We start from the raw sequence: 17,505 nt of genomic DNA, 5'->3' as shown, positions 1-17,505 counted from the left end.
CAATATCATGCCACTGCACTCCAGCCTGTAACAGAGCGAAGCTCCATCTGAAGAAAAAAAAAAAAGAATGGATTGGATTTCAGTAGGCGAAAAGGACAAGAGAGAACACGTAGGTGGGAGAACAGTGTGAGCAAAGGCCCCAACACAGGTTAGGATAGCTGTGCAGAGCATAGGTAGATTAGTGTGGCTGAAGCTAAGGTGTGTGCAGGAGCTGGTAATAAAGGTGAAGAACTCGGGTGGGTTGGATTATATAAGTCCTTGAAATTAAGATGAGGAATTTAGATGTGATGATTCCTTTCCCTTACTGCCTTGGATACAAGGGGCTGCTCCTGCCTGTGGTAGATTATGATTTGACTCACAAGTTTTCACATTTATATCTATGTTTTGGCTGTAAAGAAGCCTCTCCATTCTCCTTTTTTCACTCAGTAAGTCATAGTTGCTAAAATAGTTTCCCTGGCAACACTCGTTTGAGTTAAGTTCCGCAGCATATGTATTGAGGTCCTGCGTCATGCAGGGAGCTGTGCTAGTGTAGCTGCTTTTCTGCAGTTACTCATCATTACTAATTCAGAATAGTTGCATTCTCCACCAAAATTAGTGCAGTTTTAGTAGCCTTGGTTTTTGGCCAGTTCTTATTTCTTATTTACTAATTTAAACCATTTGAAGATTGGGTTGATGTGTGGCTCTTGTTCAGGGTGAGGAGATACTCCAGAAAACAATAACGTGGGGCTTCATGTAAGTGATGGGAGTGATCATTCTTGTCCTTTAGAAATCGAGCTGAGTTTATGTGCCACATGAAGCCCAGCGAGCAGAAGCCATCCTCCTCAGGGCCTGGATCTGGGACCTGGACGCTAGTAGACGAAGGAGGAGAAGAGGTAACTTGTCATGTCTGTATCATTTTGATGAATCATTATGAACCCTTCTTATGCCCCAGGTATTGTTCTAAGCACTTTTTACATAGTATCTCATTTAAAACATAGTATCTCATTTAATTCTTCCAGCAACCCCATGAGCTAAAGACTCTGATTCCCATTTTATAGATGAGGAAACTGAGGTGCATGAGTTTGAAGTATGTTCTCTCAAACCATAGAGTCATTAAATGCCGAGCCCCTAGAGCTTGTGCTTTGAGCCAGTGTGCTGTGTTGCACCCCTTCTCTAAAATATCATTCTGTTCAGCTGGGAGAACTTGGCACCTGGAAGTTAAAGTCATATTATATAAGATGTATATGAGGAGTTTCTTTATGTCGTAACAAGTTTCTGGGGTTCGAGCCTCACCTACAGATGATATGAATCTGAATATTAAAAAGCTGGAACTTAGCAGGATTTTCCCTTAACTCATAAACTTCTTATCCAGAAATTCTCAATTGAAAGGTGGATGATGATTTTCCATTTGTGGTGAGAATTTAATGATCAAAATCCAGCTTCCTGAGATCGCCCTTGTTACTTTTCCTTTCTACTATACCCATCATGCGTATATTTATAAGTAGTTTTGTTCTCCAGCTAATGATCAGTTCTAGTCCTTTGTTCTGGTCTGAATCATGATTTGGTGTTCTGGTCTAGGATGCTGAGTGACCAGATTTGTTACAATCCCTCTCTTAAAAGGAGATGAAAGTGTGCAGCAGACAGTTCTCAGAATGACAGCCATGGCAGCTGTGGGATCATGTCTGTGTATCTCCCAGAGTGCTCCTTTAGAAGTGAGGATCCCCCTTCACAGTTGTTTTTCTCTTCCCGAGACTTGCAGGAGGAGGTGGTTAGGTGGTGGGAAATGACGTGGATGTGCAAGCGTCTTTGCTAGAAACTGAGGAGTCATTCTGAAGCAAGCTTCTCAGGAGCCAGTAAAGATTGGTCTTTTAAAGATTGTAGTGGAGCAATGTGTTTTTTTTTTTTGAGTGGTCTTTCTTGGGGGAGAAGTCTTTTTTCTGGTAGGTTTCCTGCATTTAATCCCAGACAGATAATGATTAAGGAGCATTATAAATACTTTATTGTTTAGTTAAATCATTACAAGTTACTGGAAGTGTTTTAAATACTTCCAGTCAAAGTATTTGATTAATTATCTCACCCTGCATTGGGTGCCTGGTTCCTGTTTAGCACTCCCTAAATATTCAGTGAATTCAAGAATATGGGGAGTAGATGAGAAAGTTGGGAGTGCCATTGCCTCAGAAAAGCTGTGGGGAGGAAGGCGTTCTGAATTATCCACATCAGTGGTTTCTTGATACTAGCCATATACTAGAATCACCTGGACAACTAACAAACCTTGCCCAGGCCCATACCCAGACATCCAGATATTTCAAAGCCTCCCTGGGGATTAAATGTAAGGCTGAGTTAAGAACAGCTAAGTTGAGATCTACTGCCTTAAGTAGAGTTCCTAAAATTCTTGTTTGTTAGCCATTTTAGATACATAGAGGTAAAAAATTGAGTGGCTTAAGAAAATTATGAATGGCTGGCATCAGTCCCTTGTTGAAATTCAGGTGATATATTCTTCAGGTTCTCAGGATCTTTTCACTTCCTTCCCTTTTTCATGTAGCATGTCTCAGGACATAAATCAACTTGGTTTTAAGGTGACTTTAGTGCACTGTGTCAAACAAAAAGACCATGAAGATTTCCCCTATGTAATAATTTTATATGACCACAGTTATCTTATACTGCTTTTCGCAGCACTAGTTGACAACAGAACTTCAGTCATCCATAGCAAATGTCAATTGCTTCCTCTTAAGTCTCTTGAATATTAGATAGACCTTGATTTTGGGGGAAAAGAATTGTAGCTAACACAACTTGAACTCTCATCTATGGTTCTGTTTTTTTTTTTTTTGAGATGGAGTCTCGCTCTGTCATCCAGGCTGGAGTGCAGTGGTGCGATCTCTCGGCCCACTGCAACCTCTGCCTCCCAGGTTGAAGCAATTCTCATACCTCGGCCTCCAGAGTAGCTAGGATTACAGGCGCACACCACCACCTCTGGCTAATTTTTGTATTTTTAGTAGAGATGGGGTTTTACCATGTTGCCCAGGCTGCTCTTGAACCGCCCACCTTGGCCTCCCAAAGTGCTGGCATTACAGGCATGAGCCACAGCTCGAGGTCCATCTGTGGTTCTTTAATTGATGTTATCAAACCACTGATCCCTATAGTAAGGTCCTCACTCTAGAGAATTTCTTGTTTTCTATTTTCTTTGGGATGGACATTTAATGAGAGCAGTTTCAGTCACTGGCTATGACCCAGTTGCATGTAAAATTGTGCTTGCAATTTCAGGGGATTTACTGTGGAACTATCTGTGGAACTGAGACTATACATTTCTGTCCTGGAGAAAAGGTCTATGAAGACTCATGAGGATATCACATGTATACCATTGAGACCTGTAATAATTTAGCTCTTGTAACTCTAGACCATAGTGTGATCTGATCAAACCAGCTGACATGATTTTTTGTCTTTTCCCTTAGGATGAAGACCCTGAGAGCAGTTGGATTCTCCTTAATGAAGATGATTTGGTGACCCTTTTAGCACAGTTCCCGTTTCATGAACTCTTTCAGCATCTTCTTGGGTTTCAAGTGAAAGGTAGACTAATTTGTCTTGTCATGTGTAAAATGTGGTAGCGACAAGTGCAAACACAGTAACTCTGCATCGAGTCTTACTTCCTGTGCAGGCTCTAACTCAGGTTTCTTGTGCCGAGCTGTACTAGGCTTCTCTTGTGCTTGTAATTTCCCACTTGGTGTTGAGATGTGAGAAGGCTAACTAGCTTGTACATTGCCCAGCTTAAATGAATTGTTTCTAATTTTCACTTTGTCTCAAGTTTTTTCCCATTTCATGTTGATATGGGAGCCAGGGTAATAATATTGTCAGTTCTTCTCCATCTTGGCTTTGGGTGTTCATTAAAATATTTATATAGCTGTATGTGTTCATGTGTTTTCATAGTAATTATGATGTTTTTCTTTTATCTGGTTAACTTCTAGGTGATTATTTACCTGAAACAACAAGACCTCAAGAGATGATGAAAATTTTTGCCTTTGCCAACTCACTAGTGGAACTTCTGGCTGTGGGGTTAGAAACCTTTAATAGAGCCCGCTATAGGCAGTTTGTGAAGCGGATTGGTTATATGATCAGGTAATACTGCTGTTGGTCTATCTTTCTCTGTTACTTTCACCCTGGTCAGACACAGAATCTGTATAATTGGGATGATGGACATTTTAGTTGTAAACCTCAGGTCTTATTTTTTATAAAAGTTAACATTTTTTCCTTCACTATCTGTAAGATGGGAATTTCATAAGTGCTTCCAGTCAGAATATTTTTTTGAATTATCTCAAATTTAACTGGCTTGCTAGATGATTGTTCTGGGAGTTGAGATCCTCAACGCTGCTGCTGGGTTGAAGTCTGGGCAAGAGAGAAGGCATCTAGGAAGATGCAGGCTCTTAGTGCTTCTGATGTCTTGATAAATTCAGAGAATATGTACTGCTTTTCTTTGAATTAATTTTATACTCTTTTTTTTGCTTTATTTTTCTGTCTTTACTGGATAATTTCCTACAGCATATACAGATGCTATTATTCAACTTCCTTCTCCACCCAAAAGAAACTTCAGAATCTAGCCGTGTCTTCCCATCTTCACTGCTCACATCCCATTTCATTCCTAAGTCTCCTGACTTATCTTCCTGCTTCTGACTGCCCACTGCTCCCTTCCGCCCTTTCCCCACTTCAGTGTATTCTCAAACATCCAGTGTTCCTTATGAGTCATGAGTCAGCCCAGTCACTGTCTGCCCAGAAGTCTACCGTGCTCCCCACTGCACTCAGGGAAAGGGCCGAGGTCCTCACTGTGGCCTGCCGGGCCCTTCACAATCTGGTTTCCTGCTACTTCTCTGTTTCATCTCCAGCCAGTCTCCCTCTCAGCACTCTGGCCACTGGCCTCGTTGCTGTTCCCTAAACATATCTGACACCCCTCAGAGCTTTTGCTTTGGCTGTTTGTTCTATGTGGCCACTCTTCTCATAGATACTCTTGTGACTCCTTACTGTTTTCTGGACATTATCAAATGTCCCTCTTTTTTTTTTTTTTGAGAGAGTCTTACTCTGTTGCCCAGGCTGGATGGAGTGCAATGGTGCAATCTCAGCTCACTGTAACCCCTGCCTCCTGGGTTTAAGCAATTCTCTGCCTCAGCCTCCCAAGTTGCTGGGATTACAGGCATGTGCCATCACACCCAGCTAATTTTTGTATTTTAAGTAGATGTGGGGTTTCACCATCTTGGCCAGGCCGTTCTTTAACTCCTGACCTTGTGATCTATCCACTTTAGCCTCCCAAAGTGCTGGGATTACAGGCGTGAGCCACCATGCCTGGCCCAAATGTCCCTCTTTAGTGAAGCCTCTTGTGCTCCCAACTCACCTCCTCACCCTGCCCACTCCTCCATCTCCAGACATACCTTATTCTCTCTGGCTTTATTTCTCTCAGTGTCACTTACAACCATGTGACAGACTATATATTACTTTATTTGTTGTCTCTTTGCCCTTCACCAAATGTAAGCTCCATGAAGGTAGGATTTTATTTAATTTTTAAAATTTATTTTTGTTTCTATTTTTGGAGATGGAGTCTCACTCTGTCACCAGGTTGGAGTGCAGTGGTGCCATCTGGGCTCATTGCAACCTCCACCTCCTAGGTTCAAGTGATTCTCCTGCCTCAGCCTCCTGAGTAGCTGGGATTACAGGCATACCACACCCAGCTAATTTTTGTATTTTTAGTAGAGATGGTGTCTCACCATGTTGGCCAGGCTGGTCTTGATCTCTTGACGTTGTGATCTGCCTGCCTTGGCCTCCCAAAGTGTTGGTATTACAGGCGTGAGCTGCTGCACCTGGTGGAAGGTAGGATTTTATTTTTTCCATTTCATTATCTTCAGAACCTGGACGATAGTAGGAGCTCAATAAATATGGGTTGAGTAAATGAATGTTGTAAATGTAATAGAAAGGTGCAGCTATTGAGCTAATGAAAAGTACTGTATTATCTTTCCTCATCTCAGAATGACCCTTGGTTATGTAAGTGACCATTGGGCACAGTATGTGAACCATAACCGAAGCTCAGAATTGGCCCAGCAGCCCTACTCTGTGGAGAAACTACAGGTTGAATTTGATGAGCTGTTTTTGAGGGCTGTCCTACATGTGCTGAAGGCCAAAAGGTAAGTCATATGATGATATTTAGTGAGAAGTAACTTCCTCACTAGTGAGAATATTTGAGTGAAAGCCACTAAGTAGGTCTTTTGTAATAGTTTTTTCAGTATATTTCACCTATTATCTAGGGCAAATTCTTGGGCCTTCGTGTCCATATCTGTTATATCCCCCTGTTGACTGAAATGATCTTCCTCTCAATTCTTTCTGTTAACACTACTATTCTGGTGTCTCAGTTTTTTGCCACCTTGAACTTTTGGGGCAGCCTTGAACAGGGGAAAACAAGGATAGATTCTCTCTATCACCTTCCCCTTGCAGTGCCTGCGGTGAGATGCAGTAGGTGCGCAGCATGTGGTACAAGTGATTGACTGATTTTATTGTTCAGTTTGCCTTCCTGCAAGGGTTATAAGGTCTGGGAATGATATGGATCTTGGTCCTCTGCCTGGGCTTTGTAAATGGTATCTTTGGATCATGCTATCTGTGCCACTGCTTACAGCCTAGGACCTCTTTGAGGCATAGGCAGGGACACAGTGATGCGTCCCGTGTTCCCTTCCCTGAGCCACTGGCCACGTTGAGGAGGGGATTCTGCTGCAGGATTATGCCTTTCACTAGGAGATGCTGGCCCGCCTCCACCCCCACCCAGCTTGGCTTATAAACTGCTGGCTTTCCCCAACTTTGGCCATGTCCTGGGCTAGCTGTCTACACTCCCTCTTGCCATGTGACTCTTAGCCTCAGACCCCAATTTATTCTGTGTTGTGTAGTAAGTTTGAGTCTTGGTCTGCCATTTACTGTTACCCTGGAAAAGTCACTTAATATTTGTGGTCTTACTTTCTTCATTGATAAGACTGAGGTGGTGATAATGATACTGCTGTTCCATTAACCTCATGGATATGTGATAAGGGTGAATTGTGGTAATGTGAGGAAATATATTTTAAACCATAAAGAACTTTTCAAATGTGACTACGGGTTGTTCTAACGTGGTTTCATATGGGGAACAGAATAATCTAGAGACTTAGAGACTAAGATCAGGAGTTCTTAGCTAAGTGTTAACCACTTTTAGACACTGTGAAGGTGTGAGTCTAACTTAAATAGAACTTTGGTATAGAAATTTATCTTTTTTATTTTTATTTTTTTTTTGAGACAGTCTCACTTTGTTTCCCAGGCTGGAGTGTAGTAGCATGATTTCAGCTCACTGCAACTTCCACGTCCTGGGTTGAAGAGACTTTCTCACCTCAGTCTCCTGAGTTGCTGGGATTACAGGCACTTGCCACCATGCCCGGCTAAATTTTTGTGTTTTTAGTAGAGACAGGGTTTTACTGTGTTGGTCAGGTTGGTCTCAAATTCCTGACCTCAAGTGATCACCCGCCGTAGCCTCCCAAAGTGCTGCGATTACAGATATGAGCCACCACAGCCAGCCTTATCTTTAGATTCTTCCTGTTACATGGGTACCATAAATTTGCTGGTCTCATGAGATGCACCAAATCCTGTTGGGAACAGTGTCAGGGTGTCAGTGCAGTAGCACCTGCCCACTGATGCCAGCCTGGTGCCTGGAGAGTCTTCCTTCTTTATCTCCTTCACTTTTTCTTGACCTTTCTTAGGTGAGAGGCAACGCTTTCATCCTAGTTACTTACTAGGTCTTATGTGTTGAGCTGTGAACCCTTCCTGTAACATTATATATATAATTCACAGAGACAATTGTTTAAAAATATTGGCAGCCATTGTTCTTCAGTTTATTTTAGGAAACAAATTATATGAGAACCAGATATTTAAAGCTATGAAATTTAAATTTATTTGTGACTCAAATGGAAATTTCTGACAATAGCTATCCCTTCAACCTAAAACAAAGGTAAATATACTTAAAAACAAACAACAAAAATATAAGCTATGGCTGGGCATGGTGGCTGACGCATGTAATCCCAGCACGTTGGGAGGCTGAGGCAGGCCGATCACCTGAGGTCAGGAGTTCGAGGCCAGCCTGGCCAACATGGTGAAACCTCGTCTCTACTAAAAATACAAAAATTAGCCAGGCATGGTGGCAGACTCCTGTAATCCCAGCTACTCAGGAGGTTGAGGCAGGAGAGTCACTGGAACTTGGGAGGTGGAAGTTGCAGTGAGCTGAGATCGCGCCACTGCACTCCAACCTGGACAGCAGCACAAGACTCTCTCTCAAAAAAAAAAGTACATATATATATATATATATATATTTTTTTTTTTATACAAATTCATATATATATATTTGAGATGGAGTCTTTCTCTGTTGCCTAGGCTGGAGTGTGATAGCACAGTCTTAGCTCACTGCAACCTCTGTATCCCGGGTTCAAGTGACTCTCCCACCTCATATATTTATATATGTATATATTTATATATATGTATATGTGCCAGACTTCCCTGAATGCCTGCCATATAGGGAATTTTATAGCCTGAAATATACCCTGTTTGTGATGTTACTTTTAAGTCCTCTACAATTTCCCTTTATTGTTTTGGGGTTTTAAAACAGCGTCAGGTCCCATGTGAAGTGTTGGGATAATTAATTTATAAGATAGAAACCTGGCCCACCTGGCCTTAGAGAATTTTCTTAGTCTCTTGGTCAGGAGTCTAGCTGGTGGTGTTTTCAGAGTCCAGGTCAATGTGGGTTTGGCTGCCAGTTGCCTGTTTAGGTTCATAGGTGTGAATTATGCATACACTATTCATTTCTTTCTTAAATTTGGTTTATTTGTAATTAGATAATTTGTAACTGGATAATTTGTAGTTGTGCCTCAAATATGGCAACAGCTTTGAGTGCCTCATATATATATGTTTTTTTAATTTAACAGTTGGTAAGTTGCTATACATACCTTAGCAGATTTTATTTTGAAGTGGAGTCTCACTGTGTCCCTCAACATGGAGTGCAGTGGTGTGATCACTGCAACCCCTGCCTCCCGGATTCAAGCAATTCTCCTGCCTCAGCTTCCTGAGTAGCTGGGACTACAGGCATACATCATCACGCCTGGCTAATTTTTGTATATTTAGTAGAGATGATGTTTTACTATGTTGGCCGGGGCTCGAACTCCTGACCTCAAATGATCTATCTGCGTTGGCCTCCCAAAGTGTGATTACATGCCTGAGCCACTGTGCCCAGCCAGTCCTTAGCAGATTCTGACTTCCATGACCACCATCCTGCTACAAGTTTGTTTTTTTTTTTAAAATCATGATGACATTCACATACAATTTTAATAAGCATCCATTGAGTGCTGAGTGTTTTTGAGATACTGGTTTAGATAGCAGATAATTAAAAGACAAGGTTCTAATTATAAACTGGTTTATATAAAAATGAACAAGACCTGGTTTCTGCTCTCAAATTGCTGTTAGGCTAGTATGTTATATATAAATTACAGTACCTTGAGGTGTTTCTCACATTGTAGTTTAAGAATCACTTGAGTCCGCGTCACCAAGGGTGACTATTAAAAGGCTCAAATTCTTGTGCCCCAGAATTTGTGACCTACAAAGTCAGGGTCTCTATAGGTGAGGCTTGGGAATCTGCATTTTCCACAGTCCCCAGGTGGTTTTTCTGCCACTGCAGTGTGAGGATCCCTGATGACGCCAAAGTCAGGTACGGGTAGAGTTTTGTAAAAGTGCAGAGAAGTCCAAGGAGGGCTTCACCCATGGAAGAAGCCAGCCTGGAGGTGTGGGGTCTCTCCAGGCTTCTTGGATCGCAGTGGTAACTGAAGGAAGGCAGAGAGGGCTCTGGTTGGAAATACGGGCCAGAGCCGTACTATGGAAGCCTTTGAGTTTGGGCTGAGGAGTTTGAACTTGGTTCAGTGCTCAGAGAGGAGTTACTGGATGGATTTCAGTTTTTCTCCCACCCACTGCACGTGTGTCTGTGTGCATATGTATACCTGTACGTTTGCTCAGACACACACATCCACAGCCGGCCTGCCACCCACTACCAACTGTGCCTTAGTAGCTTGTGTGTGTTGGGGCTAATATCCATCATAATAATAATTTTTGAGACAAGAGTTTCGCTCTTGTTGCCTAGGCTGCAGTGCAGTGGTACAATCCTGACTCACTGCAACCTCTGCCTCCCAGGTTCAAGCAATTCACCTGCCTCAGTCTCCCAAGTAGCTAGGATTACAGGCATGCACTGCCACACTCTGCTAATTTTGCATTTTTAGTAGAGATAGGGTTTCATCATGTTGGTCAGGCTGGTCCTGAACTCCTGGCCTAAAGTGATCCACCTGCCTTGGCCTCCTAAAGTGCTGGGATTTCAGGCATGAGCCACCGTGCCTGGCCATATCCATAATTATTGTCTTGGTTTTTGTGAGGATGAATTGAGTTCATATCGTACATATATGTATACACACACACATGCACACATTGTCGTGGTTAGAACAGTACCTGGCACAGGCTCAGTGGTTTATATTTGCTGTTAATGTTATCCATCCTTGAGGTGTTTATGACTAAAGCATATTAGAAAAATTGTAGTGTGATTTAAGAATCTTTTTTCCGTGAGAGCCAATGGTTTGTCTACTTTCTTAGTGAAATGAAGCTGACTAATACATAAAATGATTCCTGCTTACATGCAGACTTGGCATTTGGCTGTTTATGTCGGAGATGCCCTTCGGGACGCTCTCTGTGCAAATGCTCTGGAAGCTCTTCTACCTCATGCACCAGGTGGAGCACGAGAACCTGCAGCAGCTCTCCTCCTCCCTGCAGCCCTCCCAGTGCAAGCAGCAGCTCCAAGGTACAGCCCCTCAGAGCAGGCGGCATCCAGCTCTCCCTGTCATTGTGTGCTTCTCTTCATAGCTTAATTTTTACTTTTAGAAGGACTAAGAGAAAATATTTTACTCTACGTACTCAAGTGTAATGATTTTGAAATTCAAGAGACTGCTTCACAGTTTTGATGTATTAAATAGCAACTAGCGTATCTGAAATCAAAGTTTGGTGAGTCGCAAACAGTATGCCAGTGAACACAATATTCCGACTTTTAGAAGCACTTTTTTTATGTGTGTGTGTGAAATTATTCTAGTTGACATTTGTATTAACAGAAATGTATTAATTATCTAGAAATTTGTTAAGGCTTTGTGCCCAGCTGCTCCACTAATATCTTTCTTTTATTGCTGTTTTTTTAAAAGTTGTATCGTTTTTATGAATGATGTAGACAGGTATACTTTAAAAATTAATTTTGTTGAAAACATAAGTTTTAGCATCATACCACCTCTAAACTATAGGATATTGATTTATTTTTATTTTTTTTTGAGACTGGGTCTCACTCTGTCACCCAGGCTGGAGTGCAGTGGTACACTCTTCGCTCACTGCAACTACCACCTCCTGGGTTCAAATGATTCTCATGCCTCAGCCTCCTGAGTAGCTGGGCTTACAGGTCCATGCCACGACACCTGGCTAATTTTTGTATTTTTAGTAGAGATAGGGTTTCATCATGGTTCCCATGCTGGTATTGAACTCCTGACCGCAGGTGATCTGCCCACCTTGGTCTCCCAAAGTGCTGGGATTGCAGGCGTGAGCCACTGTGCCTGGCCATGATATTTATTTATAACAAAATTATAATGTTCAAAATGAAAAACACTATTTAATTGGATGTATGTTGTAGTGATTTCTAAAAGTTACCATGTACATTAAAAAATGATAGACAATATATTGAAATACTAACAAATTAAAAAAAAACAAAAGATAATTATATTTTTGAAATGTTTTTTCCTTAACAACAGGAAGTAAAGACTGTTTTCCAAATTTTAAAATGTCCGTATCACTTAAAGCCATACACTTTAAAAATTATTGAGCCCCTATTGTTTGCAAAGTAGTTTCTGCAGACATTCAGTATTTGTTTTTTTTCAATTTCCTTTTTTTCTTTTTGAGAAGGAGTCTTGCTCTGTTGTCCAGGCTGGAGTATAGTGGTACAATCTTGGCTCACTGCAACCTCTGCCTCCCAGGTTCAAATGATTCTCTTGCCTCTGCCTCTTGAGTAGCTGGGATTACAGGTGGGCACCACCACATCCAGCTAATTTTTATATTTTAGTAGAGACAAGGTTTCACCATGTTGGCCAGGCTGGTCTTGAACTCCTGACCTCAAGTGATTTGCCTTTCTTGGCCTCCCAAAGTGCTGGGATTACAGGTGTGAGCCACCACACCTGGCTTCCATTTCTATCTCTCTAGATTGATGTCTTTATTCTTCTGTTTCTTTTTTTTATTTTCTGGTGCTCTGCATGCATTCTTTTTTGTCTCTTTCTGTTTTTCTTTTTACCTTTTTAGTGATAGCTGTGGACTCCTTTACATATGTTCTGCTTTGTAAAATGCTTCTCCACTGTCCTAGGGGCAGTGCTTCTGTTAGACTGGTTGGACCTGGGCTTACACAGTGAGCTAGGTGAGAGGTCTCACAGTCATTGTCTGTCCTCTGGCAGCTATTTCTGTGGGTGAAATAGCTAACACAGAAGACAGACATTTCCTTTGGAAGTGCCTGGGATGGTCAGCAGCACTTCTTTGTTAGCTTGAGTCCTGGGAGGTCTCCTTTGTAGAGTCATCTCCCTTCATTTCGGACTTACTATCTGCCAGGCTACCTATTAGCACATGTGGCAGATGGAGCTGGTGTCGAACAGCTCAGCTCTGTAGTGAATGAGATTCCAGACCCTGAAGTGACAGTACCAGCCTCGCCTCAGCCTGGAGCTTTGGATTCTGGGGCTGGAGTCTTCTGTCTGGATTCCAGACTCCTGCGGCACTTTTTATCTTTATCTCCCTTGGGGCCTGTATCACCTGACATGGGAGTTACTGTGTCACAGCAGAGAAGTTTCATTTGCCTTATTACGTTCTAACCTTGAGAGTGGAGACTTTGCAAACTTTAATCCACCTGCTCTAATTTGCTGTTTTTTCATCTTCTCTTTTGCTTAATCTTTTATATACCAATTTTTTTAGGAGGCTTGATTTTTATTGTTAATAGAAGAATAAGGCTTCCTAATGTATTTGACCTTTCCAACATTTTATATTTAGTAAACGCCAGAAGTACTTACTCTTCACAACCAATTCTTACTTATCTGTGGTAATGTGGGTAAGGTGAGCCTGAAATCAGTTTCTAAGGAACAAATTTTAACTAGTTTTAACATTTCCTGACTAGCAGATTTCTCAGCAGTGATTGTTCAAAACTGGTCTGTTTTAATTTGGCTTCTTTTTGTTTATTTATTTCGAATCTGATCAACATTCTGGCTACTAGTAAAGTGTAGCCATAAGCAAATTTGATGATAAATAAATGTAGAAATGTGTTGATCTTGTTTGTCCTTGTAGTTAATATTTTAAATGCTAATTAGAAAGTTATTTCACTTTTCCATTGTTTTTCCTATAGAGTTATTTAAAATATAAGGCCTTTTCCTTGTTTTGTACCTTAAACATTATAAGTTTGAATGATAATTCTTTTTTTTTTCCTTTTTAAATATCTTTTCACAATGTAAGTTAGAATAGTCATGGCAATTTTCATTATTCTGGGAATGCTATGTGTAATAATTTCCACTACAAATACAGTTTGGAGATCGAAAATGAAAATTGGTTTGGTATATGTCCCAGAGTTACTTTGAAAATGCAGATTTGGTGAGCTACCTTGGTTTCTCAAATGTGTAGATATGAGAATGATTTTTGGCTTGTTGCCTTCTTACTGTGAAAAGTTCCCTCATATATATATATATATATATATATAATTTTTTTTTTTTTTTTTTTTGAAAGGGAGTCTTGCTCTGTTGCCTAGGCAGCAGTGCAGTGGTGTTATCTTGGCTCACTGCAACCTCTACCTTCCAGGTTCAAGCGATTCTCCTGCATCAGTCTCTTGAGTAGCTGGGACTACAGGCATGTGCCACCACACTAGCTAATTTTTGTAATTTTAGTAGAGATGGGACTTCACCATGTTGGCTAGACTGGCCTCAAACTCCTGACTCAAATGATCTGCCCACCTCGGCCTCCAAAAGTGCTGGGATTACAGGTGTGAGCCACTGTGCTTGGCCAAGGACATATATTTTTAGAATGGGCTTTTTTTCCTTTCCGCTGTGGAACTTTGCAACATCCAGTTTACTGTCATTTATATTTGTGAATATTGCCTCCTAGTGGCAGAATTTAGTATTGCTTACACAGCATCCTTTGCCATATAGGCAAAACATATCACATTTATTATATTGTTTATGACATTCATCAGTAATTCAGTTACGGTTATAACTAATTTCTTGCCCCCAGTTTTTCTTTGTAAGCAAATCTCTTTTTTTTGGAATGACTTGTTTGCCAAGTAGTTTTCTAGTATTAGCAGTTTTCATTAGTCAGGTCTTTGTTTGTCTGACGGTTACCAAGTAGCTTCAAGTGTGCCTTTGAAGGTGACTGCCTAGTGACAGCAGCACTGCTTTTCAGTTAACAAAGCACGTCACCAGTGACATACTATTTAATCTTCTTATTAAATAACCTTTTGAGACAGAGGTGGGAACTGAAGCTTAGAGATGGTAAATGTCTCCTGTGAGATTACATTATGTTTAGAGTTTGTTGGAATTTCAGGGGCTGTCTGGTCCAGCCTTCTTCCTGATGCCTGCAGAAATCTATTTTGGAACAAAGAAAGACCTTTTGTATCTTTAAATATTCCTAAATCTTTTTCTCTAGAAGAGTGATTGAAGATATACATTTATTCTTTCCCTACTTTAATTTTCTTGATGTGAATTTGCAGACCCAGAACATTTTACCAACTTTGAGAAGTGTCTTTCTTCTATGAATAGCTCAGAAGAGATTTGCCTTCTGACTACCTTTGCTCAGATGGCTCAGGCCAGAAGAACCAATGTGGATGAAGACTTCGTAAAAATTATTGTTCTGGAGATATATGAGGTTAGAATGTGAAGTTTTATGAATCAGCTAAAAAGTGGATTCTTTTGCATTGTCTAGTGACTTTTTGGGGGGATTGCTTTTACAAATTGTGACTTATTTAGCTACTGTCTATACTTTTGAGAAGGAATAATCAGTGGAACATTATTTTACTATAGTGAATATTGAGAATGTGAATTATATCCATTCCATTCCCCAGTACATATTATCTTTTGAAATTTGTCGCACCTGTTTCAGTAAGGAAGAGACAATGTATTGAACAGCCTAATAAAGTTTTTATGTGGCATGTTTTCCTCGCCCCACCCCTTAAACTAAACTCTTCCCCTCCTGCTAGTAGCAGGAACCTAGCTTCCAAGCCAGTTGAAATGAGATGGTGGGAAGAACATTGAACCTGGAGTTAGGATACCTGAGTTTTAACTCTGCTATTAATTGGCCATCTCACATCAAAAAAATTAACTTACCACCCCAGGCTTCATTTTCCTCATCTAAAATATGAAATTACAGGCTGGGGTAAGATCTTTGCTCTCTTTACCTTTTCACTGAGCCATCCCTGATGGTGGAAGGGAGTGAAATTTGGACTGCTGAGCATCTCGGGACTTGCCCACAGTGGTTACCAAAACATTCGTTGGAGTTTTTTGTATACTTAAACAGTCCTGTACATTTTACACTTTAGGCTGTCATTGATCTGTTGCTCTGCATACAAAGTATCTCCTCCAAAGTATTCAAGTATACGCAAGTAAAATTATGTTTGAAGATGATTATTTGGGTTTTATTACCTTCCCTTAATAATCCAGTTTGACAGTGACAAACTTGGATGTTCTTTCCAGGATCAAATACTTGATTCAGCTGTTCCTATACCAAAACTTCATAATCTTGCAAAAAGTTAAGATATTGATGGATCTGGAATTCAAACCATTGTCACGATCTGAAAAATCTGGGTAGAGAAGACATACTTTTATATACATTAAGTGACGTTCTCAAGATCTATTGCTAAAGGAATATTTATGCTCTTGAGTAATGTTTCCAGTGTTTTGACCAGGAGTCACAATAAAAATTACATTCCATATTGCAGTCTGATCCTGTGTGTGTATGTACAATTGAAGCAATACTTGCTCTTCCTGTGATGCACTATTACATTTTTCTATTTTATTCTCTGCTATTTTTCTGTTTATTCCATTGTGTTTAAAAATACCATTGGCATTAATGGATTGTAACCTATACTTTGAAAGACGTAATTCAAAAGGAGTTGGTAAACATTAATGTTTTAGAAGATCTTGTAGTTTAGGGATCTTATTTTGTAGGGGAAGATAGGCATTTCCATGAAATGCATTCTGATTTTCGTCATTGTAGTGATTTCCTCAAATTTAGAAAAGTTTTGAAACTGTAGGAACTGTTTTATTGCTACTGACAAACTTGGGATATACTTTTTGAATTCACACTTGAAGCCATTGTTGTAAAAAGCTGCCATTCTCTCTTTTTTTTTTTTGAGACGGAGTTTCGCTCTTGTTACCCAGGCTGGAGTGCAATGGCGCGATCTCGGCTCACCGCAACCTCTGCCTCCTGGGTTCAGGCAATTCTCCTGCCTCAGCCTCCTGAGTAGCTGGGACTACAGGCACGCGCCACCATGCCCAGCTAATTTTTTGTATTTTTAGTAGAGACGGGGTTTCACCTTGTTGACCAGGATGGTCTCGATCTCTTGACCTGGTGATCCACCCACCTCGGCCTCCCAAAGTGCTGGGATTACAGGCTTGAGCCACCACGCCCGGCCTGCCATTCTTTTATATACCCTCTCCCACCACCTTTCAGCCTGAGTAGACAGTTGCCTATATGAAGTTTTAACATTTTTTGGAAGATAGTGTCAACTAAAGCTCAATGTAATATTCTTTCTGTTTTGCTTGAAAAAACCATATAAGTGTCTTTTGACTGATAATTGGTATTAAAAGTGCCGTCTTCTTCCCCCTGCCCCCCATTTAGGTATCTTACGTCACCCTGTCTACCAGAGAGACTTTTTCAAAAGTTGGTCGAGAGCTTTTAGGGACCATCACAGCTGTTCACCCTGAGATAATTTCTATCCTTTTAGATAGAGTTCAAGAAACCATTGACCAGGTTGGAATGGTAAGAGCGCTGATTTTGTTTGTTTTTGTTTTTCTCAGTCTTGGGGTAATGGGACATTGGCAAAAATAGGAAGGTTCTTGGGAATTACTTTGTCACTTGGGGGTATAACAGGACGAAAGGAACTAGCATTTATTCTGCTGGGTTCTGTGCCGTTGACCACGCCAGTTTGGGATTAACTGCTGCATATAAAAAGCTGTGATTATTTCTGTCAAAATCAAGGTTGACTTGTCCACCTCCAGTAACATATCTTTACTTATGACCTATAGTTAATTAACAATTTTTATTTCATAGTTTTCCTGTTTTATACTTGGCAGAAATAACTGACAAAGAAGGTCCTATTTAAAGTCAGTCAAAAACAAAATAAATAGTATGCAGTAACTTAAGTTGAGGAGGATGCAGATTTAATTTGTTTCTGTCATTTGTCACAATCCCTTT

At 40.7% G+C, this 17,505-nt stretch overlaps 1 protein-coding gene across 2 annotated transcripts in view; it reads left to right on the top strand.

The window, feature by feature from the left end:
* EPG5 (ectopic P-granules 5 autophagy tethering factor) overlaps positions 1-17,505 on the top strand; it is a 118,023-nt gene that overhangs the window by 22,062 nt on the left and 78,456 nt on the right. For both annotated transcript variants that reach the window (XM_017963447.4, XM_002757218.6), the window contains exons 7-13: positions 767-872; positions 3,429-3,543; positions 3,939-4,089; positions 5,982-6,137; positions 10,689-10,846; positions 14,804-14,958; positions 16,930-17,070. In XM_017963447.4, the coding sequence (XP_017818936.3) occupies positions 767-872; positions 3,429-3,543; positions 3,939-4,089; positions 5,982-6,137; positions 10,689-10,846; positions 14,804-14,958; positions 16,930-17,070 (982 nt within the window). The remainder of the gene's footprint in view (positions 1-766; positions 873-3,428; positions 3,544-3,938; positions 4,090-5,981; positions 6,138-10,688; positions 10,847-14,803; positions 14,959-16,929; positions 17,071-17,505) is intronic.

Source organism: Callithrix jacchus, chromosome 13 (genome assembly GCF_049354715.1).
Source record: "Callithrix jacchus isolate 240 chromosome 13, calJac240_pri, whole genome shotgun sequence".
In the NCBI taxonomy this organism is placed as follows: domain Eukaryota; kingdom Metazoa; phylum Chordata; class Mammalia; order Primates; family Cebidae; genus Callithrix; species Callithrix jacchus.
The sequence above is the reverse complement of the archived record's forward strand: the minus strand, read 5'-3'. Positions and strand labels throughout refer to the sequence as shown.